At 41.6% G+C, this 26,683-nt stretch overlaps 5 protein-coding genes across 8 annotated transcripts in view; 2 read left to right on the top strand and 3 right to left on the bottom strand.

The window, feature by feature from the left end:
• Positions 1–249: 249 nt before the first annotated feature.
• On the bottom strand, positions 250–14,224 carry LOC133028720 (butyrophilin subfamily 1 member A1-like). Of its 3 annotated transcripts, none has more exons than XM_061095710.1 (3): positions 14,142–14,224; positions 11,823–12,179; positions 250–1,615 (listed from the first exon to the last, which is right to left on the bottom strand). In XM_061095710.1, exons 1-3 carry the CDS (start codon positions 14,194–14,196, stop codon positions 1,368–1,370), a joined length of 660 nt encoding a protein of 219 aa, XP_060951693.1. In that variant the 5' UTR covers positions 14,197–14,224; the 3' UTR covers positions 250–1,367. The 3 variants fall into 3 exon arrangements, with proteins under 3 accessions (XP_060951693.1, XP_060951694.1, XP_060951692.1); XM_061095709.1 differs by lacking the exon at positions 250–1,615 and adding an exon at positions 9,039–11,740 and having other exon boundaries at positions 14,142–14,223; XM_061095711.1 differs by lacking the exons at positions 11,823–12,179; positions 14,142–14,224 and adding an exon at positions 1,698–2,084.
• LOC133028719 (low affinity immunoglobulin gamma Fc region receptor II-like) lies at positions 3,856–6,092 on the top strand. 2 transcript variants are annotated; one of them, XM_061095707.1, is made up of 6 exons: positions 3,856–3,953; positions 4,506–4,541; positions 4,651–4,911; positions 5,284–5,544; positions 5,796–5,876; positions 6,024–6,092. In XM_061095707.1, the coding sequence occupies exons 1-6, from the start codon at positions 3,923–3,925 to the stop codon at positions 6,077–6,079; spliced, it is 726 nt and encodes a 241-aa protein (XP_060951690.1). In that variant the 5' UTR covers positions 3,856–3,922; the 3' UTR covers positions 6,080–6,092. The 2 variants fall into 2 exon arrangements, with proteins under 2 accessions (XP_060951690.1, XP_060951689.1); XM_061095706.1 differs by having other exon boundaries at positions 5,997–6,092.
• Positions 14,225–15,484: 1,260 nt separating the features above from the next.
• LOC132996298 (low affinity immunoglobulin gamma Fc region receptor II-like) lies at positions 15,485–19,023 on the top strand. The gene is made up of 7 exons (XM_061066640.1): positions 15,485–15,515; positions 16,055–16,090; positions 16,344–16,604; positions 16,920–17,165; positions 17,248–17,382; positions 18,047–18,124; positions 18,866–19,023. Exons 1-7 carry the CDS (start codon positions 15,485–15,487, stop codon positions 18,916–18,918), a joined length of 840 nt encoding a protein of 279 aa, XP_060922623.1. The 3' UTR covers positions 18,919–19,023.
• A 282-nt stretch (positions 19,024–19,305) lies between these two features.
• LOC133028708 (Fc receptor-like protein 5) lies at positions 19,306–24,030 on the bottom strand. Its single transcript, XM_061095694.1, has 9 exons — positions 23,972–24,030; positions 23,711–23,746; positions 23,265–23,379; positions 22,963–23,111; positions 21,827–22,072; positions 20,965–21,246; positions 20,139–20,399; positions 19,682–19,795; positions 19,306–19,561 (listed from the first exon to the last, which is right to left on the bottom strand). The coding sequence occupies exons 1-9, from the start codon at positions 23,994–23,996 to the stop codon at positions 19,455–19,457; spliced, it is 1,335 nt and encodes a 444-aa protein (XP_060951677.1). The 5' UTR covers positions 23,997–24,030; the 3' UTR covers positions 19,306–19,454.
• Positions 24,031–25,492: 1,462 nt separating this feature from the next.
• LOC133028704 (zinc finger protein 883-like) overlaps positions 25,493–26,683 on the bottom strand; it is a 6,243-nt gene continuing 5,052 nt past the window's right edge. Inside the window, exon 2 of the mRNA XM_061095690.1 lies at positions 25,493–26,683. This exon is cut by the window's right edge and continues 91 nt beyond it. Coding sequence (XP_060951673.1) covers positions 25,629–26,683 — 1,055 coding nt within the window. The 3' untranslated portion in view covers positions 25,493–25,628.

The following is a 26,683-nucleotide window of genomic DNA, read 5'->3' as shown; positions in this document are numbered from 1 at the left end:
GACTTTGATACAAAGGAAAGTACTGACTGAGGCAGTATTTTTTTCAGCCACTGTGACGATAACAAATCATAAAAAACCTGTAACTATAACTGATGGGTCACTGAGATCATGTGGATTCAGTAAAGAATCAACAGTTTGCAAATCATGTCCAAACAAACATGACGGAGTCGGTGCAGACTTTAAGAGACTTTTGGTTCTTGGTGGAGGAATGAGTTCAACTGACAGACAATCTTTAAAAATGTTTTTATTAAAAATATGTAAATCTGATACAAATGCTGATAACAAAAAAGTACATTCATGTTCATATAACATTCAACTTCCTGATTGACTCCTTTATTCCTGACATGTTCAAATGTTATTATTACATTACATTACATTTCATTTAGCTTATCCAAAGCGACTTACAATAAGTGCATCAACCCTGAGGGTACAGACCAAGAACAACAAGAATCCAGAAAGTACAATTTCTTCAAAATAAAGCAAAACTACAGAGTGCTATAAGTAAGTGCCATTTAAGTGCTACTAAATTGTTAGTTTCAAAAACAATGTTCTGTTGCTAATGATTAAATCAACGTTCATTTTATACATTTGTTAGTATTTACAACTTGCAAAATGTCAGTGTTGTGTTTTAGTTAAAGATGCACTCCACTTGTTGCAGCATCCTGACAGACGTTCAGCTTCCTGCCGCGTTCACATTTACACATTTTCAACATAAGGAAGACATAGCACATGGAAAGTTTCTTACGCTAAAATCCTATCATATTATTAGTGTTATTTATTTGTTAAAAGTGTCTTAGAATTTGACTGAAACTCAGAAACAGAAAAGTGTTTCACTGTGTGTTGATCAGTATGGTATATTCTATGCAGCCGAGATGTCGATGTTGTTGTTGATGATGGAATCTCAGCGGACCAGGTTCTTATTTGCATGAAAGGGTTTACATTACATTTCATTTAGCTGACGCTTTTATCCAAAGCGACTTACAATAAGTGCATCAACCCCGAGGGTACAAACCTTTTTGATTTAAGGTATAGTCAGAAGAGGTATATTACACAGAAGTTTCACAGGTCAGTACAGGCACCATGAAATACCTGGAGAAATCACATGCTAATAGTGAAAATCTAACTTGCAGGGGCTGAACACACAATATATATGGAAAGGTTGGTTCCTCCCATGACTTGAGGTAAAATGCAACATAAGGCCTTCTGTCTAAATAAATACATGTTTGTACCTAAAGATGAAGAGTATGTTAAACAACATTCCTTCGGCACTTCATCCATTAGCAGCGAACTCTTGGCATTTCCTGTAAACCTCCTCCTCCAGAGTAAAAGCACGGACAGAGGGGACGTTCGGCCCCCCACACTTGTGATCAAACAGCTGAGTATTCCTGCTGATCAACACATTGGCTCATGTGGTTTGTTTGTGTCACATCAAGTTCAGCGTCATTCTCTTTTTTCTCTGTTTGGACATACGTCTGTTTTTTCATCAACTTATGACTGATAAAGACGGCAGCAATAATAAGTGACAAGACAGCAACTGTCCCACAAGCCGCAAGTACGACACCAGTGTTTCCTTCATCCTTCTTTCCTTCAGCCATCTTGTGTGGATCTGAGGGACCTGCAGAGCAGAACAGGTGTCAGGTAGGTGAGGACAGAACATTCTCTACAACTTCACCTGAGTCTGGATTCTATCAACTCACCTGAGTCTGTGACAGTCAGCCTGACGAGGCTGCTGGACTCAGTTCTTTCACTGTTCTCTGTTTTGCTGCTTGTAATTTGACACTTGTACGTTCCAGTATCATTGACGGTGACGTTCTTCAAAATCACAGACATGTATCCGTCCTTCATCTCTGGATCTCTCAGCTCCACTCGACCTCGAAAAGACGGATGCTGTTTATTATCGTACGACTGGTTGTTCCGGTAGAAGAACACGTAACCATCTGACTTCTGTTCCAGTCTGGTCCACTCTAGCAGCATGAAGGCAGCACTGCTGTTAGAGTGACACTGAAGAGTGGCTTCGTCTCCAGGCTTCACTGTTATGTTCTGCTGATCTACACAAACACACACAAAACACAAAGAACACATAAGTATAAAAAAAATCTGATTTGAATCCCGACAGCTACTGTAGTTGCTCTGAAGCAAATCTCCACGTGGCAGCAGAGCGCTGCACCACGTGGAGGTGGTGGCGTGTTTGCCGTCGGGGCACCATGCATGCAGTGAGCGAGAAAGAGGTGCGCCATGCGTAGAGGCTGACCGTGCTCAAGTCACGAGACAGTTTTGAGAATGTAAGAAGTAGAAAGTACAGATAATGTGTTAAATTGTAGCGAGTAAAAGTAAAAAGTCTTCAGGAAAATAAATACTAAACTAAGGTACAAATATGTGAAAAATCTACCTAAGTAGACAATCAAATAGAACGGGACACTTGATTAATCTTATATAATTCAGAGGTCAAACACGAAATCAAATAAAAAGAACTGACCTGCAGCAGCACAGAGGCAGAGGAGCAGCAGGAACGAGACTTTCACCAGCAACATTTCTGGCGCACTGAAAAACAAACCGGTGTGTGACGAGGAGAGGGAGGGAGAGGAGGAGGAGAGGAGGGGGGAGAGGAGGGAGGGAGGGAGAGGAGGGAGGGTGTGTTGGGAACTTCCCTGAACTCTCTCTGCCAGAGCTGCACGTAGCAACCACTGTTGCTTTACCCGAAAGGAAAAGTTAAAAAGAAACTGACTCCCTTTACACTGTGTTAAAACAAACTTTATTGAACAGGGGTCTGTACTACGGGCTGCTGTGGCTGAGGGGTAGAGTGGTCCTCCTCCAACCTGAAGGTCGGCAGTTCGATCCCCAGTCTGACCCATCTGCATGCCGAAGTGTCCTTGGGAAAGATGCTGAACACTGAATGGCCCCCCCATAGAATAACAAAGTGCTGCGAATAGATGCACTGTATGAATGTGTGTGTGAATGTAAAACTGTACTGTAAAGCAACTTTGAGTGGTCGGCAAGACCAGAAAAGCGTTATATAAATACAAAAGCATTTACCATTTACTAGGAAGTCAGTTCAACCGACCCAGGATATCTTTCCAAAGAACCAGTTGAACCTGAACCTAACCATCAAACACAGTCAGTCAAGTGTTAAACTGTCTGATCACGATCTGAACGCGTGCCCATGGAAGGGTGGAGTTTACTGTACAGACCTGGAGAGTGACAGGAAACAGATGTCAAAAAAAGAAGTGGAACAAACACATCCGGACTAAAGTAAACAGCTGATGAAACGTCGATGATTGTGACTTTTATGACCTGAAGTGTCGTAACCTGAAACCTGTGTGAACTTTCTATTACTTATTGACTGTGCAAGAACCTAATGGAATTGTATGCAAATCATTTATTCCTGTTTTTTAATTCCTGTCTCCAACTGCGCCTACAGAACCAGTCTGAACTGGTTCAGAGAGACAGCCTTAGTTCTCTTATATCAGATCCTTGCATTTGACTGTTCTCCATCTTCACTCTGAGATCCCTGTGACTCTCTGTGTTGATCCTTTCTGCAGAAAGCCCCTTAAAATGCACAAAGACACATTTGGTGTTCCAGCCTCTTGTATTTTCAGATCGTGTTTGAATCTGCTCTTTACCAACAAACGTTTGACTGATTCACATGATGAAGCCTGTTATAAACTCTGAGGACACACTGTTGTGGAAACCTTTGACACTACTTGAACACATGGACCTGTGTTTCATCCTCACATGATCAAATAATCACTGTAGAATATTTACTACTTAATTTCTGTACATTGGTTGGCATCATGTCTGTGTGTTGGTTTAACAATCCTCACAGCTCAGATCTGAGCGAATGAACTGAAACCAATTGTCTGTCTGAAAACCACAGAGGTGCAGATGGTTGAGCTGCTCTCAGCGCTTCCTCTCACACGACAAGATGGGACAAACATGTGAGGTGAAGCTGCTCTGTGAGTCAATATTCTCTTATTATAATATTGTCATAGCTGCAGGAGAACAGACACAAGGAGTAAGATTTGTTTTATAAAACTTTATTCAATCACAGACAGAAGCTACAGAGAGTTAACGTTTACTGACTGATAGAGACACAAACTGCTGTTTAAAGAATGTGTTGATTTAGTTTAATCTGATCCAGAGTTTAAAGACATTAAGACTCAACACGTCTGTTTCAGACCGACAGGAAGACTTGTTTTTAAATTTTCTAGGTTGATGTGGTTGTTTAATACATTTATCATTTTCAAGTTCTCATCATCAGAAATATTTCAGAACATTAATGGAAGTTTATCACCAGAAGTTAAGAAGGAAATGTGGAACAACACATGTTCATTTATCTGTAAAACTCAATGATGCTCCTTTACGACACCAGACACTGAATAATAATAATTAGAAAAACAAAACAACACTTATTATTGTTAATGTATTTTATTATATTATTATAGTCTGGGATGTCAGGATATACAAAATGTGAAGTTAAAATAGCGTCTGATGATGTTTCTCCTCAGTGCTGATCTCATCGCTCTGCTGCAGCTCGAACCAAGGTCAGTTCATCAAACTGTTTCTACATCACAGCTTCTGGTGTTAAATGAAATAATTTCTGATTCTAATGAAATGTTGAACCATTAAGTGGGTTTGAATTGATTTCTACAGCTGAAGTGAAGCTGAGTCCCAGCAGCTCTCAGTTCTTCAAAGGGTCGTTCGTCTCTTTTAGCTGTGAGGACGACCACAGCTCGGCTGGTTGGACGCTGAGGACGAACACGAGCACAGACACCAGGGCGGAGTGTGAAGAGTGGGGGAGACAAGCTGCTTCTTCCTGTGTCATCGACTTTGTTGTCTCATCGGACAGTGGACTTTACTGGTGTGAGTCCACAGAGGGAGGAGCAAGTAACTACGTCAACATCACTGTGACTGGTAAGAGTTTGTTTATTCTGCCATTATGTACCAAAAGATATTTGCACTTATGCATCCTTCACGTTGGTGTGGTTGTTAGGCAATGCAGCCCTTAGAGGGCAGTGCAGAGTCGAACGTTTTGGACAATAACAAACATGGCGGTGGTGGAGGAGGTTGTGATGATGTCACTCAGGTGAAATAGCATCATATAGACGCCAGAAGTATCTTACAAACTCGCTAAATCTCTCCTCAAAAGGATCCACCATTGTGGAAATTTCCTTTGTCTCGTCTGACCTATTGGCTACTGCACCAGGTGTAACCATAGCAACAGTGATGCAGCCTAAGTGTTGGTTGAGTTGTGTGATTGGACAAAACGCTGCCATTTGTCTCCAGATGATCCAGTGATCCTGCAGAGTCCCGTCCTCCCGGTGGATGAGGGAGAGGACGTCACTCTGATCTGTAAAACTAAGACGCCGCCCTTCAACCTCTCGGCTGATTTCTATAAAGATGGCACTTTTGTTAGGACGACGCCCACAGGTCACATGACCATCCAACTTGTCTCCAAGTCTGATGAAGGAGCCTACAAGTGTTACATCAGAGGCCGGGGAGAGTCTCCACCCGCCTGGATCAGCATCACAGGTCAGGAGGTCAAAGGTAAGTGTGGATTTGAGTCAGAAACGTGTGGCTCGCCCCCTAGTGGCAGGCCCCTCCTCAACCATGTTAGCAGATGAGACATGGACCAAATAATACAATTCTAAGTAGAGGTTAAATAAATGTTTGTCAAAGATCAATCAATCAAATTATAGATGTTCCTCATACAGCGCAAACTCTGACTTCTTTCAATTGATTTTCTGTTTCTTTTCCATGTGGAGTCGTCCTCTTTGAACCCTCCCTCACCTTGTTAGTCATCATCTGCATCGTGGTCAGCTCGCCATACGTCGTCTCCACGCTGCTCCTGGTGGCCATTTGCCGACAGAGGCACAAAGGTAACAAGCTCACTAATGAATCAATGAATCAATCCAATCAATTAAATCACAAAGTACTTAATTTGAGAAAAGGATATCATGGTGATTTCTGATAATTTATAAAATTAATAAACACTGCAGAAAAGGCCTTGCCTGTTTCCCTGACAGCGCCCCCACCTGGCGAGGACGAGGAAGGATTGGAGTCCGAGGATGTTGTCGCATAAGTGACCACCGAGCATCGCTTCTGAGCTATACGTTCTCATGTTGTTTGGTTGTTTGGTTTTTCTGCTTCATTTTTTAAATAAAAAAGTTTTGTGTTGTTTTGTTTGTGAATTTGTTTTTTATCAATAAAAATAAAAACCTCGTAGTAAATCAAATCCTGGTGTTGTCGTCAGAAAGGTGTCACACAACATGAGTCAGTGATGGTTGTATGGAAATATAAACTGTGTTATTTTCACAATCAATTAATTTGATTGGTTGTATTAAGTGTGGTTATATTAATTCACACGCGTGTTTATTTCGTTTTTCTTCCTCTTGATGTTTCATCTCTTCTTCATGGTTCAGGGCCCTGGATGTTGTGATGGGAGTTGACCAGCAGGAGGCAGCAGATGCTCACATCAACACAACACAGACTTCACTGAACAACATGAAGCACAATGATTAGTTGCTTCATGATCGTCACATGAAACAAATCAAAATACAAGACAGCCACATATATATCAATTCTATCAAGCTTTTATTGAAATAAATTTAAAACCACAACCTTCACTTAGAAGCAAAATCGGACTTTAAACTTATCACAAATCATAATGTGACATTTAAGATGAGATTCATTAAGGTTCGGTAAAATAAGAAAATCCTCTATGTTCTGTATTAGGACGTAAAAAAAACTTTATCAAACATGCAATAGATAAAAGAATAAAACTTGTGACAGTAATTTATGCATGACCATTACAATAATTAAAACTGGAATTAGGTTTAATCAGAGAATGCAGAACAATATGTCAACGACTTTGATACAAAGGAAAGTACTGACTGAGGCAGTATTTTTTTCAGCCACTGTGACGATAACAAATCATAAAAAACCTGTAACTATAACTGATGAGTCACTGAGATCATGTGGATTCAGTAAAGAATCAACAGTTTGCAAATCATGTCCAAACAAACATGGCGGAGTCGGTGCAGACTTTAAGATACTTTTGGTTCTTGGTGGAGGAATGAGTTCAACTGACAAACATTCTTTCAAAATGTTTTTATTAAAAATATGTAAATCTGATACAAATGCTGATAACAAAAAAGTACATTCATGTTCACATAACATTCAACTTCCTGTTTGACTCCTTTATTTCTGACGTGTTTACATGTTATTACATTACATTTGAAATTTAAAGCCACTTCCTCAGGTGGAACAGAAACTTTATGTTACTATTACTTCATACTTTTATTTAACCACCACAGACAATAAAGAGAATCCTATGCATTTGAAGTGTGAGTGTGATTTTATCTCAAATTAAACCTCATGTTTATCCAACAAAGGAAACAGTCATCAAGCTCAGAATAACAGCAGTGACTCAACTCTCTGTCTCTCTCTCTGTTCACAGGTTCAAGGAAGTCATTAGTGTAACTAGGTGTTGTGTCTCTCGGCGCCCCCCCCCCCCCCCCCCCCCCCTCGACGGCAAACACGCTGCCAAACCAGCTCATCTCCCGAGGCATTTGGCAGGCGAGTGAGCGAGAGAGAGGCGCGCCCTTCTCAAGTCACGAGCCAGTTTTGAGAATGTAAGAAGTAGAAAGTACAGATATTTGTGTTCAAATGTAGCGAGTAAAAGTAACAAGTCGTCAGGAAAATAAATACTCAACTAAGGTACAAATATGTGAAAAATCTACCTTAGTAGACCACCACATAGAACAAGACACTTCATTAATCTTCTTATAATTCAGAGGTCAAACACGAAATCAAATTAAAAGAACTGACCTGGAGCTGCAGAGAAGCAGAGGAGCAGCAGGGACGAGACTTCCACCAGCAGCATTTCTGATTCACTGTAGTTGCTCTGAAGCAAACCTCCATTTTATCTTAAAGAAACTCGGTGAATTAGTACTCAGGTGTGTCTCGCGCTATATAACCAGCGCAGCTCCAGGATCAGAACAGACACTCATTAAAAGTCCTCGACATGTATGTGTCGGAGTCTGCTTCCACCTCACTTCCCTCTGTCCTGCGCTCACTTTACACTTTAACAATAAACACCAGCGCTGATCACAAGTTATTAGGACACGTACAGGACTGACGTTTACTTGTGTTTGTTTGAGTCCATGAAACACATGTTTAAACTCCGTGTGCACGCACTCCCCCGCTCCACACAACACGGGACACCAGCGTTCAAGTGACTGTCACAAGTGAACCTGGGTGTGTTCCCTGAAACAATAACGAATGGTAAGAGGTGCACAGGCTTCACAGTCAGCACAACGTAAAGATGAATCTGTATATAACCAGATCCGTGGCGCAGTGGGCTGTGCCAAAGTCACTGCGTTAATTTTTATGTGGAAATCAACAGATGATCTGTCCGAAGCGTGTGGAGTGTGTTGTCAACATGACACATGTGTGACGAGGCAAATCTGGAAAACGAACTTAACATCTTCATTGTCGATCAACGTGTTGTGTATTTCTTCTCTTCTGTCAGATGGCTGCGTGTATTGTTGGTGCTGTGTGAGTCGAAGGAGTAAATAAAGTTCAGACTTTGAACTTATCACAAATAATTATGTGACATTTATGATGAGATTCATTAAGGTTTGGTAAAATAAGATAATCCTCTATTTTCTGTATTAGGACCGTAAAAAAACGTTATCAAACATACAATAGATTAAAGAATAGAAACCTGTGACAGAAATGTATGCATGACCATTACAATAATTAAAACTGGAATTAGGTTTAATCAGATAATGCAGTACAATAATCTGTCATAGATTTTGATTAAAAGGAAAGTACTGACTGAGGCAGTATTTTTTTCAGCCCATGACGATAACAAATCATAAAAAACCTGTAACTATAACTGATGTGTCACTGAGATCATGTGGATTCAGTAAAGAATCAATAGTTTGCAAATCATGTCCAAACAAACATGACGGAGTCGGTTCAGACTTTAAGAGACTTTTGGTTCTTGGTGGAGGAATGAGTTCAACTGACAGACATTCTTTAAAAATGTTTTTATTAAAAATATGTAAATCTGATACAAATGCTGATAACAAAAAAGTACATTCATGTTCATATAACATTCAACTTCCTGATTGACTCCTTTATTCCTGACATGTTTACATGTTATTATTACATTACATTACATTTCGTTTAGCTTATCCAAAGCGACTTACAATAAGTGAATCAAGGGTACAGACCGAGGGTACAGACCAAGAACAACAAGAATCCAGAAAGTACAATTTCTTCAAAATAAAGCAAAACTACAGAGTGCTATAAGTAAGTGTCATTTAAGTGCTACTAAATTGTTAGTTTCAAAAACAATGTTCTGTTGCTAACGATTAAATCAACGTTAATTTGATATATTTTTAGTATTTTCAACTTACAAAATTCGTGTTGTGTTTTAGTTAAAGATGCACTCCACTTGTTGCAGCATCCTAACAGACGTTCAGCTTCCTGCCGCATTCACATTAACACATTTTCAAAATAACAAAGACGCTAGAATCCTATCATATTATTAGTAGGGCTGTCAAAGTTAAAGTGTTAATCTATGAGATTATTGTGCCCGAGATTAATGCGATAAAATATTTTAACTCAGTTAACGCAACTTTGTTTACTTCCGGTGCGCGGAAGAAAATTCAGCTCCTCGAGCAAGCTGCCAGCGTCGCCCTCACCGGTGACCACTGGACGTCAGTCAGCAATAGGGTTGCCAACTGTCCCTTGAAAAATGGAATCGTCCCGTATTTAGAAACAAAAGCACCTGTCCCGTAAACGGGACGATTCCGTTTTTCAAGGGACGGTTGGCAACCCTAGTCAGCAATGACCATTACCAGGGTGTCACAGCTCATTTTATTGACAATGTATGGAAAATTAGATATTTTGCATTGGAAGTAAAAAAAACAGAGGCGCGATATACAGCGGAGAACTGTGCGTTGTAATTCCTCGACGCACTTCAAACACAGCCCGTCAAAAGATAAGTCCCGTCTGAATGAAAGCACAGCAAACAAGGACAGCAGGAAGAGTCGCTAGTTCAAGATGTTGCCACCCGGTGGAATTCTGCCTTGGAGGTTATCAAACGGATCCAGCGAAACAAGGGTCCGGTCGCTGCCACCCTCGCTCAGCACAAGACCAACATCTCGATGTTCATTTCACCGGAGCTGGCTGAACTGGAGAAGTTGGAGAAGCTACTTGAACCAGGCAGGCAACTCCACTCTTTCCACCCTCTCATGTGAACTTTTTTTTATCTTCCTCGAACTGTGTGTGTGTGTGTGTGTTTGTGCGCATGTTCGTGTGTGTAGTCCTACTCTGCGCTGCGCGGCGCTAGCCAGCTAGCCCCCGGAGCTAACCGGGCTGCTAACTGGAGCTGTGGTCGCTGGAGAGCTCCAGCGCCCACAGCTCCCACTGCGGGCCTGTGCTGGGGCTCTAGCTAGCAGCCAGGCTTCGGCCCACCTGACTCTGGTTCAAAACGATATGGTTGAAATATTGTATCTTCGTCTCCAGCACTCAAAACAGGTCAGTCTGAGGAGGGCTGTTTTAGACAGGGTTAAAAGGCTGCTGTTTTAAATGATCCTTGTGGTATTTTGAGCAAAATATGTTACACATTTCATTAAGACCCCAAGGAACCATATCAACTGTGGTAAAATGGGCAAACGGTGGGACCTTTGAAGTAGCAGAGATCTTCCTGTTTTCATTTTCATGTTTGTTTGCACTTTAAGTTTTTGCACTTTAACATGACAGATTTGAATGTAAGTTCAGTTTACCAAGGCCACTTGTTATGCTGTTGTGTGTGTTGTTCAATGTTAAAGATGACAGTACCAATGGTGTCTCAAATACATCTTTTTTTTTTTTTTACCTTTTACTAATCTGGATGTTTCAATGAAGAAAGACGAAGTGTTATTGTTTCCAAGGACATTGGGAATATTTTCAGCTCTTTTAAAAAAATATATATATACGCAATTTATCGAACATGATATTTAACGACCTGGCTGCCACTTTATAGGTATGTGTCATAGGCCTGAGCCTCTTTGAAAACCACAACATTGTGTAAAATACAGGCTGTCTGAAGTGATTACTCGTTAATTTATAGAATTTAGTCTTTAGAAGAAAGACAAACTTTTAATCGCGATTAATCTAGATTAATGAATTTCAAAATGTGAGATTAAATAGTTAATTTTTTTTAATCTATTGACAGCCCTAATTATTAGTGTTATGATTTTGTAAAAGTGTTGTAGAATTTGACTGAAACTCAGAAACAGAAAAGTGTTTCACTGTGTGTTGATCAGTAAAATGGATTTAGAGTTTACCGGCCTGTAATGACCGGGTCTGATCCAGGAGGAACTCTTGGCATTTCCTGTGAACCTCCTCCTCCAGAGGAAAAACATGGACAGAGGGGACGTTCGGCCCCCCCACACTTGTGATCAAACAGCTGAATATTTCCGCTGATCAACACATTGGCTCATGTGGTTTGTTTGTGTCACATGAAGTCCAGCTTCCTTCTCTTTTTTCTCTGTTTGGACATACGTCTGTTTGTTTATCAACTTTCTGATTAAGACAGCACCAATAATAAGTAACATGACAGTAAATGTCCCACAAGCCGCATATACAACAACAGGTTTCTGACTCTTTCTCCCATCCTCGTTTCCTCCACCATTGTCTCCTTCATCCTTCTTTTCTTCAGCCAACTTGTGTGGAGCTGAGTGAACTGCAGAGCAGAACAGGTGTCAGGTAGGTGAGGACAGAACATTCTCTACCACCTCACCTGAGTCTGGATTCTTTTAACTCACCTGAGTCTGTGACAGTCAGGCTGACGAAGTTGCTGGACTCACTGGTTGTTCTTTCACCGTTCTCTGTTTTGCGGCTGACAATTCGACACTTGTACGTTCCAGTATCATTGATGGTGACGTTCTTCAAGATCACAGACACGTCTCTGTCCTTCATCTCTGGATCTCTCAGCTCCACTCGACCTCGAAAAGACGGAAGCTGGAAATCTTTGTACAACCGCTTGTTCCGGTAGAAGAACACGTAAAGATCTGATTTCTGATCCAGTCTGGTCCACTCTAACAGTGTGACGGCATCATTGCCGGGACAGTGACACTGAAGAGTGGCTTCGTCTCCAGGCTTCACTGTTATCCCCTGCTGACCTACACAAACACACACAAAAAAACACAAAGAACACATAAAGAAAAAAACAATGTAACATCTGATTTGAATCCTGACATCTACTGTCGTTGTTCTGAAGCAAACCTCCGTGTGGCAACAGAGCGCTGATTCCTAAAGGAAACGCGCACAGGAAGTCGTTAGTGTACTAAGTGTTGTGTAGTCACACTTGTATATTAAATAATTACCCAGTAGGTCAAACTGAAAGTGAACCTAATGAAGTCTCCTCTGAGAGTTTAAGATTCAATATTTTGTTTACTTTCATTTTCACTTTTTTATGCTTCTTCATGGCTCTTTCTTTCAAGATGACACTGAGTTTTCCAAATGGTAACACATCCTCAGTTAAGCAGCTTGTAGACCTGCACTGACATTCTCTGGAGCTGATGTGTGTGACAACGCAAATGTATGAGTGGGAACCTCCGGACTTTCTGCAGAGTTTCTCCATCCGGCCCGAATGTCTGAATGAGCCGACGTGAGAACGCAGCCGCGGTCGCTGGGAAAGAGCAGGAAGTCGACAGAACAAGTTAATAAAGTGGAGCATTTTCCACAGTATTTATACCATATCTGTACAGGAATAGTAATGGAATACCTTTTATTGTTCTTTTCAGTGGTGTACTTAAGTAGATTTTTCACATATCTGTACTTTACTTGAGTACTTCTTTTCCTGACGACTTTTTACTTTTACTCGTTACATTTGAGCACCAATATCTGTACTTTCTACTTCTTACATTCTCAAACTGGCTCGTTACTTGAGCAGCGGAGGTTGGCTCTCTCTCTCTCTCTCTCTCTCTCTCTCTCTCTCTCTCTCTCATCTAGGGTTCAAAATTTGTAAAATTATACATTATATGCATTATATTCATATTGTTATAATTTTTCAGTCAGTTGAGATAAATCTTGAGGAGAAACATTTTGGGTTGTTTTGTGTCTGTATAGGCCTACTATAAAGAGCACTTTGCATTTTTAATTTTGGTACTTGTACTTTTACTTTTGATACTTAAGTACATTTCAACACCAGATACTTTTGATACTTAAGTACTTTTAATATGAGCTACTTTAAGACTTTTACTTAAGTCATTTTCTGACGGGTGACTTTTACTTTTACCGAAGTCACTTTCAGGTAAGATATCTGTACTTTTGTCTCTCGCATGCTTCAAATCATTATTCAAAACACTTCTCTTCTGTTTGGCCTTCTGTTCCAGTTGAGTAAGTTTTAAGCCCAGCAGATTTTATAATTCTTTTAATCATTAGTATTTTGATATATTTTGTGTTTTGATGTTCTATTTAAATAAAGTTGACATTGACATTTTGTTTTGTAATTTAAAGCCACTTCCTCAGGTGGAACAGAAACGTTATGTTTCTATTACTTAATACTTTTATTTAATGCCTAACACCAAAGACAATAAAGAGAATGCTATGCATTTGAAATGTGAGTGTGATTTCATCTTAAATTAAACCTCATGTTTATCCAACAAAGGAAACAGTCATCAACACTTTAAGGATCATTTGTTCTGCATTTCTATGAAGAGAAATGAGTAGTTAGTGTGACCACAGAGGGTGTTTTATCTACATCATAACAAGTTTATGCTGAACAAACTGGTTGGTCACGCTGTGCAACACGGGGGGGGGGGGGGGGGGGAGTGAGTGGCCTCTGGGAGGGATCGTTTTCATACAGAATAACAGCAACGACTCAACTCGACAGAGAGTTGAGTCGTTCACAGGTTCAAATGACGTTCTCTTGTTCTCACAGTAGCAGCAGCTACAAGGCGGAAAAGTTGACTTTGACTAATATTTGATTTTCAGAGGAGTGAGAGACGCCTATCTGATGTAGACAGACAGTTGGAGTCCAGCTGTCCTGAAGTTCACTGACTCTTCACATAGAACAAGACACGTCATTAAACTTCTTGAAGCTCAGAGGTCAAACATGAAATCAAATAAAAATAACTGACCTGCAGCTGCAGAGACGCAGAGGAGCAGCAGGGACGAAACTTCCACCAGCAGCATTTCTGACGCACTGAAAAACAAACTGTGTGTGTGACGAGGATATGGACGGAGGGTGTGGAGAGAGATAAGTACTTCCCTGAACTCCCTCTCTGCCAGAGCTGCACGTAGCAACCACTGTTGCTTTACCCTGAAGGAAAAGTTAAAAGGAAACTCTGACTCCATTTACACTGTGTTCTTCTAAACCAACTTTATTGAACAGGGGTCTGTTCTATGAAGCGAGTTCAACAGACCCAGGATATCTTTCTGAGATCCAGTTGAAGTTAACCATCAAACACAGTCAGTCAAGGGTTAAACTTTCTAGTCACGATCTGAAGGAGTGCCCATGGAAGGGGTGGGGTTTCCCAGAAATGGACTGTTGTTGACTGATACAGGTCACACTATTACATAATAAAAAAAGAAGAAGGAGAACAAACACAGGATCCGGATTAAAGGACAAAGTTTGAGCTGCTAAATGCAGCAAGAACAGCTGGTGAATCATCTGTGATTGTGTCAATGTATAAGTTACGGAGCCTTTGAGAAAAAATATATGAGCACGAAATAATAACGTGTATTAGAAAAAAACTAAGTGTGGTTAAAACCTATTTTTAAGTTGAAGATAAACTGTTTGCAAACCTGTCTAAGACTTTTATGACCTGAAGTGTCGTAACCTGAAACCTGTATGACCTTTTATTACTTATTGACTTTGCAGTAACCTAATGGAAATGTATGCAAATCATTTATTCCTGTTTTTTAATACCTGTCTCCAACTGCGCCTACAGAACCAGTCTGAACTGGCTCAGACAAACAGCCTTAGTTCTCCTGTATCAGATCCTTGCATTTGACTTTTCTCCATCTTCACTCTGAGATCCCTGTGACTCTCTGTGTTGATCCTTTCTGCAGAAAGTCCCTATTAAAATACACAAAGACACATTTGGTGTTCCAGCCTCTTGTATTTTCAGATCGTGTTTGAATCTGCTCTTTACCAACAAAAGTTTGCCTGATTCACATGATGAAGCCTGTTATAAACTCTGAGGACACACTGTTGTGGAAACCTTTGACACTACTTGAACACATGGACCTGTGTTTCATCCTGACATGATTAAACAATCACTGCAGAATATTTACTGTTACTATTTATTTACTTATTTTCTGTCCATTGGTTTGCATCATGTCTGTGTGTTGGTTAAACAAACCTCACGGCTCAGATCTGAGCGAATGAACTGAAACCAACGGTGAGTTGTGTGAAGTGTGAAAACCACAGAGTTGCAGATGGTTGAGCTGCTCTCAGCGCTTCCTCTCACATGACAAAATGGGACAAACATGTGAGGTGAAGCTGCTCTGTGAGTCAAGATTCTATTATATTCTAATATTTTTAAAGCTGCAGTAGAAGAGACACAAGGAATAAGATTTGTTTTATAAATCACAGACAGAAGCTACAGAGAGTTAACGTTTACTGACTGATAGAGACACAAACTGTTGTTTAAAGAATGTGTTGATTTAGTTTAATCTGATCCAGAGTTTAAAGACATCAAGACTCAACACGCCTGTTTCAGACCGACAGGAAGACTTGTTTTAACGTGTTCTAGGTTGATGTGGTCGTTTATCACATTCATCATTTTCAAGTTCTCATCATCAGAAATATTTCTGAACATTAATGGATGTTTATCACCAGAAGTTAAGAGGGAAATGAGGAACAACCCGTGTTCATTTATCTGTAAAACTCAATGATGCTCCTTTAAGACACCAGACACTGAATAATAATGATTAAAAAACACAACACTTATTATTATTAATATATTTTATCATATTATCATAGTCTGGGATGTCGGGATATACAAAATGTGAAGTTAAAATATGGTCTGATGATGTTTCTCCTCAGTGCTGATCTCATCGCTCTGCTGCAGCACGAACCAAGGTCAGTTCATCAAACTGTTTCTACATCACAGCTTCTGGTGTTCAATTAAATCATTTCTGATTCTAATGATGTTTGAAGGAAACATATTCTGATCATATTTAGGTTGATCATTTTAATCAGTGTTATGACTGTAAAATATGTTCGTGCTCTGATGTTCAGTGTCCTCAGACTGTCCCTTGCTGCTGAAACTCTGATGCAAACTATTAAAACAGACGTGTTGAACCATTTAATGGGTTTGAATTGTTTTCTACAGCTGAAGTGAAGCTGAGTCCCAGCAGCTCTCAGTTCTTCAGAGAGACGTCCGTCTCGTTTAGCTGTGAGGACGACCACAGCTCGGCAGGATGGACGCTGAGGAGGAACACGAGCACAGGCACCAGGAAGGAGTGTGAAGACTGGGGGCAAGAAGTTGCTTCTTCCTGTTTCATCGACAGTGCCGTCCCATTGGACAGTGGAGTTTACTGGTGTGAGTCCACAGAGGGAGGAGCAAGTAACTACGTCAACATCACTGTGACTGGTAAGAGTTCATTTATTCTGCCGTTATGTGCGAAAAGATATTTGCACTTATGCAACAACAACAAACATGGCGGGGGTGCGGGAGGTTGTGATGATGTCACTCAGGTGAAATAGCATCATATAGACGCCAGAAGTTTCTTACAAACTTGTTGAATCTTTCCTCAAAAGGTTCCATCACTGTAGAAATTTCCTTTGTCCTTTGGCCGTCTCGCCTGAACTATTGGCTACTGGACCAGGTGTAACCATAGCAACAGTGATGCAGCCTAAGTGTTGGTTGAGTTGTGTGATTGGACGAAACGCTGCCATTTGTCTCCAGATGATCCAGTGATCCTGCAGAGTCCCGTACTCCCGGTGGATGAGGGAGAGGACGTCACTCTGATCTGTAAAACTAAGACGCCGCCCTTCAACCTCTCGGCTGATTTCTATAAAGATGGCACTTTTGTCAAGGCGACGCCCACAGGTCACATGACCATCCATCTTGTCTCCAAGTCTGATGAAGGAGCCTACAAGTGTGACATCAAAGGCCGGGGAGAGTCTCCACCCACATGGATCAGCATCACAGGTCAGGAGGTCAAGCTTCTTTAGCCAAGTTGATGTCCACAAATCATTTTTCAAATCTTTTCCATTTTGTTTGATCATTTTAGGGAAACCGACCCCCACATCTCTTCCATCACCCTCCATTACCTACGTTACCTACGTTATCCCACCCATCGCTGTTTTGGTAATTCTGGTTGTTCTGGTGCAACTGGTGAGATGCGGCGTCCGGAGGAAACCTGAGGGTGAGAACCAGCATTAAATATTATATGTAAGACACTCTCTGCCATTAGATATCTCACTAACAGAGGGGGGGGGGGGGGGGGGGGGTAATGACCTATTCTGCAGCCAGCCACCAGGGGGCAGGGGGCAGTTTAACATTCTATCTGTCCCTCTATGTGAGGACCAGTTTGACATTGAGGGTTTTTTTGTGCTTTCAATTTGTCATAAAGAAAAATGTGAATTTCAATTTGTGTTGATGTTATTTTCACAACATTAACAGTTTGAAGGTACTTGTATGTCAGCATCTGTTACGACCACGAGGGTTTAGACTCTTATTTTTTTCCGTGTTTGAAAAATGTGGTTGTGGTTATTGTTTGGTCTCTCGGTCAAGGTTTCATATTAAGGCCTCTCTCTCATTTCCTGTTTCCTCAGAAACACAGTGGTGAACACCTCAAACGGATGTTTGACCTTCTACTGAAGAAACGCCACTTCTTATTTCTATTTAATAACAGGGATAATGAGGACATTTTGTTTTTGGCCTTTGCTTTACATTAGAGACAGGAGGGAAATGACTCATGTGGTCATCGCTCGTCCCCCGGTGTCAGGAAAGCTTTTAATGCCGACATGATGAATTTATTCCAGCAAGAAGGTCACAGTTTTTATTATTGCCGCTGTTTTATTTTGCAGAGAGAGATCGAGCTGCAGCGACACGAGGGGACAACGTCACATATGGAGAAATAACGATCCGTCCATTCAACAGCAGAGGTACAGCCACTGCCCCCACATCCTGACCAATCTGCACAGGATCCACTGATGCACTGGTCCTGTTCCTGGCCCTGGTCCTGGTCCTGGTCCTGGCCCTGGTCCTGGTCCTGGTCCTGGTCCTGGTCCTGGTCCTGGTCCTGGTCCTGGTCCTGGTCCTGGTCCTGGTCCTGGTCCTGGTCCTGGTAATGGTCCTGGTCCTGGTCCTGGTCCTGGTCCTGGTCCTGGTCCTGGAACTGGCCTTGGTCCTGGCTCTATTTCTATATCTATTTCTATTTCTATTTCTATTTCTATTTCTATTTCTATTTCTATTTCTATTTCTATTTCTATTTCTGGTCCTTTTCCTTTTCCTTGTCCTTGTTTTGATTCTAGTCCATGTCCTGCTTCTGGTACTGATCCTACTTCACGTCCATATCTTGATTCTGGTCCTGGTCTTGAACTAAATAAATAAATGAATAAAACATTTAATGCATGAAAAACAATATTTGCATCAAACAACGTAGTTCTGTATTTGTATTTATTTACTCTTTTGATTTGACCATTATTGTTCATTATGTTCCTGTATTAACTTCACCTAAACTTATTTATTTCTGTTTTCTTCCTCTTATGTAAATTAGCCTCTGTCACTCAACCTGTCGACGCCCCCTGGTGGCAGAGAAGCTAAATAACACAAATTGTGATTTATCAGGGACAAAATGAAGCTTCCTCAACTGAATCTGTTTCTATTTCTGTGTTTGTGCTCAGAATATCAAGCGGAGCCGGAGGTAATTTACTCGTCACTGCGGTCCAAGCAATGACGACCTGCTGCTGCTCCACTGCCGCCATCTTTATTCCATCACAGGAGGCGTGTCCTGAGTCAGTGTTTGAATAAAGTTTCAATAAAGCAACTAAAATGAAAATATATATGGAAATGATTTAAATATTGGAACAGTTTTATGTTTTCTTTCACTTATTCAGTCACAATGTGATTCAAATAACTGAGAAATAAAAAATGTTTCAGTATCAAAAACAAATGTTTTTATTTCTCATTAAAAACAAGGGTTTGTTTCATTGAGCTGCAAAAATATTTGTCATCTGATAACTGATGAATAATTAATCGGATTCTTTGATTGTGAAAATAATACAGTTTATATTTCCATTCAACCATCACTGACTCATGTTGTGTGACACATTTCTGACGACACCACCAGGATTTTATTTACTACGAAACCTTTATTAAAAAACACGAGCAAAACTACACAAAGGTCGCTGGCAGAGAACATCTCATTGGATTCATTATACAGGCGAAAAAACACAAAAACCGAACAACCAAACAACAATGAGAACGTTAAGCTCAGAAGCGATGCTCGGTGGTGACGTCAGCGACAACATCCTCGTACTCCAATCCTTCCTCGTCCTCGCCAGGTGGGGGCGCTGTCGGGGAAACAGGCGGAGCCTTTTCTGCAGGGTTAATTAATTTGATTAATGTACAGAAATCACCATGATATCCTTTTCTCAAATTAAGTATTTTGTGATTTGATTGATTTGATTGATTCATTGATTCAGTAGTGAGCTTGTTACCTTTGTGCCTCTGTCTGCAAATGGACACCAGGAGCAGCGTGGAGACGACGTATGGCGAGCTGACCACGATGCGGATGATGACTAACAAGGTGAGGGAGGGTTCGAAGAGGACGACTCCACATGGAAAAGAAACAGAAAGTAAATTAAAATAAGTCAGAGTCTGCGCTGTAGTAATCGTGGTGAGGAGTCATAGCATCAAGATCCCGTCCTTACATGCTCTCGACCAATCAGGAGTCAGTCTCAGCTGTCGATCATGACGTCTCTGTCCTTTTTGATATCATCAAATAACTAATTATAACCAAACTGATCCGAAACATGACCACTTGAACGAACCTCAGTGTGATAAGAACTACCTCAAATGACAGAACCCATCTGTTTATAGGGTTTTTGGTAGTTTCACTCTTGTTGAGGGTTAAGAACAGAGGATGCCGCTGCTGATGCTCAAATCCACACTTACCTTTGATCTCCGGACCTGTGACAAACAGCCAGGCGGGTGGAGACTCTCCCCGGCCTCTGACCTCACACTTGTAGGTTCCTTCATCAGACTTGGAGACAAGGTGGATGGTCATGTGACCTGTGGGCGTCGTCCTGACAAAAGTGCCATCTTTATAGAAATCAGCCGAGAGGTTGAAGGGCGGCGTCTTGGTTTTACAGATCAGAGTGACGTTGTCTCCCGGCTCCAGCGGGAGGACGGGACTCTGCAGGATCACTGGATCATCTGGAGAACACCAATGACACAGAGGCAAAAATTAAAAAAACAAATATCTCCTGGGAAAAAGGGCTGACACACACGAAAAAGACACAGAGTAAGATGTGAGGAGAGTTGGTGGTGATACGAGCTGACGACGATGTCAGGTGATGTAAACATGATTAATATGTAGCTTCCTGTCTGTGTCTGCTGCATCCGGCTGCTCCACCTCTCACCTGAATCATGAGCAGGATGTAACGCTGTTGTGAACGAGTCTGTGCAGAAAACCTCCTGCTGTGTTGCTCATGTGTGAAAGACAAACTCTGGTTCAATTCATTCTTCAGTGGTACAAGTTTTTTGTCGTACTGGTGTCGTAATAACCACAATAATGTGTCGGCCAATCAGAAGCTCATGCAAAACGTTTTTTAGAAAACAATCGTCACACAGACAAACTGATGAAAGGAATCACAAATAAAGATTTTTATAACAACTGCACAAATTTAATCGAAATATTTTTCAAACCCGACGGTTAGTCACCGTAGCGTGGATCCAACGCAGAACTCATGAACAGTCACGATGTGTCTGGTTCTCTCACCGTAAACTGTGATGTTGATGGAGTTGCTCCGCTGCCGAGCAGGCGACTCACACCAATAGATGGCGCTGTCCAGCTGCTTGACTGTTTGTACGATGCAGCCAGAGGACGTGGTCTTCCCCCAGTCTTCTCCACAGCTGGACAACTTCTTGCTTTCGTCCGTGAACCTCTTGATGGTCCAATCATGAAAGCTGCTGTCGTCGCCGCAGCTCAGAGACAGGTTCTCATACTCGCTCAGCTGAGACGAGTCGGGAGACGCTGACAGAGACGCCGGCACCGAGTCATCTGAAAACACAAGAGACTTTCCATCAGTTTAAGTTTCTTCAGCTGCAGTTCAGCTATTACCCAGGAGCAGTGGTGTATAAAGTACTTGAAAGCCATACTTGAGTAAAAGTACAGATATCTTACCTGAAAGTGACTTCGGTAAAAGTAGAAGTCACCCGTCAGAAAATGACTTGAGTAAAAGTCTTAAAGTAGCTCATATTAAAAGGACTTGTGTTGAAATGTACTTAGGTATCAAAAGTAAAAGTACAAGTACCAAAATTAAAAATGCAAAGTGCTTTTTATAGTAGGCCTATACAGACACAAAACAAGAGAGAGAGAGAGAGAGAGAGAGAGAGAGAGAGAGAGCCAACCACCGCTGCTCAAGTAACGAGCCAGTTTGAGAATGTAAGAAGTAGAAAGTACACATATTTTTGTTCAAATGTAACGAGTAAAAGTAAAAAGTCGTCAGGAAAAGAAATACTCAAGTAAAGTACAGATATGTGAAAAATCTACTAAAGTACAGAAACAAAGTATTTCTACCTCGTTACTTCCCACCACTGCCCAGGAGTTTTAAAATGAGCGTACAAACAGAAAGATTCACCTTTCATCAGCATCCAGGCGGGTGGAGACTCTCCCTGGTCTGCGATGTCACACTTGTAGGCTCCTTCATCAGACTTGGAGAAGTTGTTGATGGTCATGTGACCTGTGGGCGTCGTCCCGATGAGGGCGCCATTTTTATAGAAATCAGCTGGGAGGTTTAAGAGCGGCGTCTTAGCTTTACAGAACAGAGTGACGTTGTCTCCGGCCGCCACCGGGAGGACGGGACTCTGCAGGATCACTGGATCAGCTGGAGACAGTCAATGGTCGTCTTTATACACGGATTATACAGTTGTTTATACAATTATATATATATGCTGTTGGGATTTCAAACTTTTAACTATAGGTTGTGTCTGACTGAACTCTTAACAAATAAAGATAGAAGCATTTCAAATTATATTTGTACTCTTAACAATAAAGATAGAAGTAGTTTTAGCTAGATATTAGGCCTTCATACAGAATATTAGCAATAACCTTTTGATTCTCAGAATGTTCAATCTTGAAACGAGCTAGAAAAGTGTGTGCGTCACATTGATGGTCAGTCTCACAGCTGTCTGGATAGGAGGTCAGACAGAGTGACGTTGTTGACTTAATTTTGTATGTTGCTTTGGTTTCGAGGATCCGAATGTTTACACAGTCAGGTTTGTTTTGATATAGCTGAAACATAATATTCTTTGCTTCGCTGGACAGCGGTTTTGCCCCACATTGCATCTGCTGGTTCAAGGCCTTTTATGAAGTAAACAGGTAGCCTAGCAACTATAGCGTCATTGGGAGTGTCTTCCTGTTCACTTCTGTATTCAAAAGCCAGGAGGATGGCCTGCGCCTGCGCACTTCCGAGGAGGAGGAACGAAGATCTACTGTTATAATATGAACAGACGCCGGATGTTCATGGCGCTCTGATACAACTAATGTACTGGAAGCCCATTGCTTTGCTGTGACCTGTTCATTGTTTCCTAAATAAATACTTTGATTGAGCAAACCGAGTTCGGCTCATCTTCTCTAAAAGGATAACGAACACGCTTTTGACAATGCTGTATATAAACATATAAAAAATGATGACTCTCTCTCACTCTGTCTCTCTCTATATAAATATAAGTTTGTGTGTATGTATATATATAAATAGTTATTACTGTGTCCTACCGGTGATGGTGATGTTGAGAGCGTTGCTGCTCTGTCCGTGTTTTGATTGACACCAGTAAACTCCACTGGTCGGCTGCTTGACCGTCTTCATGTGACAGGTGGAGGTGGCCTGGGCGCCCCAGCCCTGCCAGCACTGGGACATCTGTAAACTGGGAAGAGACGTCACAGTACATCACATGTCATTTAGCGACTTTCAATCAGTGCATTGAGTGTTTCGTGACGGTGCATCTTGCCCATGAAGACACACACCCCAACAAAGTGTCAACCAGTGTGTGTAGTTGTGTGTTGACAATTGAACTTACTCTTTCGTGGTGATTCTCCACACAGTCCAATCCTCAGGGTTCTTGTGTTCACATTTCACTGTGATGTCCTTGTACTCAAAATACTGAGACCTGTCAGGAGTGAGGGATGCCACGGCTGAGAGAAGAAGAAGAAGACGAATCATGTGAACACGAATGATAATATTGTGTTTTTAATATGTATTATTTTTATTTATATGTGGTCACAGTTAGACGATTGTTTCTGTCACTCAAAGTGTTGTTTACTGTGTGAACTGTTCTGTTGTGGTAACGTCTCCAGATCTCGGATTTCAACAAATGAAACTGCTTCACCATGGTAACACCAATGGTGTTAAAAACAGGAAGCGAACATATGAGTGACCATGTCACCTGACTTCCTGTCACACACTGACGCACACACAAACACACACGCACGCACGCACATACACACACTGAGGCGGGAGACTAACCTCGATTGTCGGCAGACGTCCATGTGATAAACGTCACTAAAACAAGAGTTTTAACAAACACAAATTAATATGAAGTGTTTTTCATTCAATAAATTCACAATGTTACAATTTAATCATTTAGAATTTCTACATTGAATCAAAATAAAGTTCGATTTGATTTACTACTAAAGTTAAATCAAAATAAATGTTAGTTCATGTGTGTTTGACAGTTTCAGGTTTTAATTATCATTTTTAACTATTATTTTATTGAAGTTTACTCACGGAGGAAGAGCAGCGTCGTCTTCATGCTGAACGGTCACACTGACACACTGAACCAAACCTGTCAAACCACAGGGTGTGGGGGGGGGGGGGGGGGGGAGTTGACCTGGTTAGACTTCTGAAATTAAGAGGTTAGAGAATCATATCTAATTTTCCATTACATAGGTTAGTTCAGATTTTCATGTATTCACACGTCGTTACCACGTTAAGTGACCTCCGCCGCTTTCACTTCTTTCTAAAGTTTGGTTTATAAACGTGATATTGTTCATTATTTCCTGCTGTTGGCTCACCAGATCTATGATTACCTCACATATAACATATGTGTTTGTATTGTGTAATATAGAGATTTGACACATGTATGTATGTATGTATAATCTTCCAACAAATAGGTTCATAAATATATTGAAAAATATACAGACATATACATATAGTATAATGTGATTTATTGATATTTGAAGACATAAGTTTAGAACTAATTAAACAGCATAATGTTTATTTATGTATGTTTATACAATGCAAATATCTTCATGGTAATTGTTTATATGTTATCATATGTTGTGGCCATGAATGTTAACGATATTATACATATTGCACATTTATCTATATATATATATATATGTATGTTTAATTAAACAACATGTACGTTTACCTATGTTTGTGTTATTCATAAAATTCTACACTGGTAAAAGAACAGGATTAGAAATCCCGCTGGTGGTCAAGAAGCAGAATACTTACACTGGGCTATTCATTTAAAATACTTTATTTATAACAGAGGATTCAGACAGTTAAAGACTCAGTGCCGTGGTCACATTTCCTGTATTAACAGAATCGACCAACGTCTATTTCAGTTTCGGTTAGTTTGTAGAGCCAGACATACTTCCAGACGCAGCTTCTTGGAAGCTTTGATTTGTCTGTTTCACTCAGGACGCCGTTGCTCTATAGCTTCTGTTGTTTTCATAATCAAACAACAGAACATTTTAATAAATTGAGGTCAAACATTATTTTCTATGTTGATGGAATGCATGCTTTCATATGTGTAATTCATGAACCCGTCAGCAGAGGGTGCAATAGGTGGAGCCTCCTCTATTGGCTACCAGCACTTTACCCATCATGCTCCACATGAGGAAGACCATGAGTCTCTGAACCATAGATATCATATATAAAGGCTAGATGTCTTGTTCGACGGAGCCGGACGTCCGAACATGGCGGCCATCTTGCTAGGGGCCATCTCGCTCACCCATAACATTGTGTTGGTAGTGGTAAATAACCCTAACTTGCTCAATTTTCAACCGATTTTTAAATGATCTGGTTTGTTATAAACGTCAGAGATTTACTTATGACACTGCATAAATTATTCATTTTTTTTAGAAAATAACATTATTATTCATAAGTATGCAGTGTCATATCTACATCTCTGACGTTTACAACAAACCAAACCGTTTAAATATCTGTTGAAAATTGAGCAAGTTATGGTTATTTACCACTACCAACACAATGTTATGGGTGAGAGAGCTGCCCCCTAGCAAGATGGCCGCCATGTGCGGACGTTCGTCTCCGTTGGCCGGAAACGCAGACGAGACATCTAGCCTTTATATATCATATCTATGCTCTGAACCATTGAGTCCATGAAACCAGAACCTGTGAACACGGTGGAGGGTTTTTAATCCGGGTTGGACTCGGCGCTGTGAATCCTCTGATGGACACGTAGCTGTTTCGAAGACGCGAAGGCTTTGTCGCAAAGGTCGCAGCCGTACGGTTTCTCTCCGGTGTGATCGCGTCTGTGGATCTTCAGATGATCGGCTCTGGTGAAACTGGCCCCACACTCCTGGCAGCTGAAGGGTCTCTCTCCGGTGTGAACACGTCTGTGTGTCTTCAGGACGTCCGATCTGCTGAACGCTGCCTCACACTGGTCGCAGCCGTACGGTCGGTCGCCGCTGTGAACCCGTTTGTGGCTTTTCAGATCACCTGACCTGCTGAAGCTCTTCCCGCACTGGTCGCAGCCGTACGGCTTCTCCCCGGTGTGGCTGCGTCGATGAGTCTGCAGCTGAGTTGACGTCACGAAAGACTTCGTACACAGATCGCAGTTGTACGGTTTCTCTCCGCTGTGGAGACGCCGGTGGTTTATCAGGTGACCCAGCGCTGTGAAAGCTTTCCCGCACTGGGTGCAGCTGTAGAGCTTCTCTCCGCTGTGCCGGCGTTTGTGACCCTTCAGAGCGGTGGGCGTGGTGAAACACGCCCCACACTGCTCGCAGCCGTACGGCCTCTCACCGGTGTGGCTGCGCTCGTGGGTTTTCAGACCATGTGACGTGCTGAACGCTGACCCGCACTCGCCGCAGCCGTACGGCCGCTCCCCGGTGTGGATCCGCTGGTGGATCGTCAGGTAGCTGGACCTGGTGAAGCTCTTCCCGCACTGTTCACACATGTACGGCTTGTCTCCGGTGTGGATGCGTGTGTGAGTCTTAAGTCTGTTTGACGTCAGAAACGATTTCCCGCACTCCTCACAGCTGTGCGGTTTCTCTCCGCTGTGAATCAGCTGATGGATCCTCGCCGTGCTCAGAGCCCGAAACGTTTTCCCACACACCTCACAGCTGTACGGTTTCTCCCCCGTGTGTCGCCGCCGGTGGGTTTTCAAACCAGTGGCGCTGGTGAAGGAGCGTCCGCACTCATCACAGCTGTAGCGTCTCTCTCCAGCGTGAACTGTGCTGAGGTGGATCG

Source organism: Limanda limanda, chromosome 22 (assembly GCF_963576545.1).
Source record: "Limanda limanda chromosome 22, fLimLim1.1, whole genome shotgun sequence".
In the NCBI taxonomy this organism is placed as follows: Eukaryota; Metazoa; Chordata; class Actinopteri; order Pleuronectiformes; family Pleuronectidae; genus Limanda; species Limanda limanda.
This window is presented reverse-complemented; position numbering and strand designations above follow the sequence as displayed.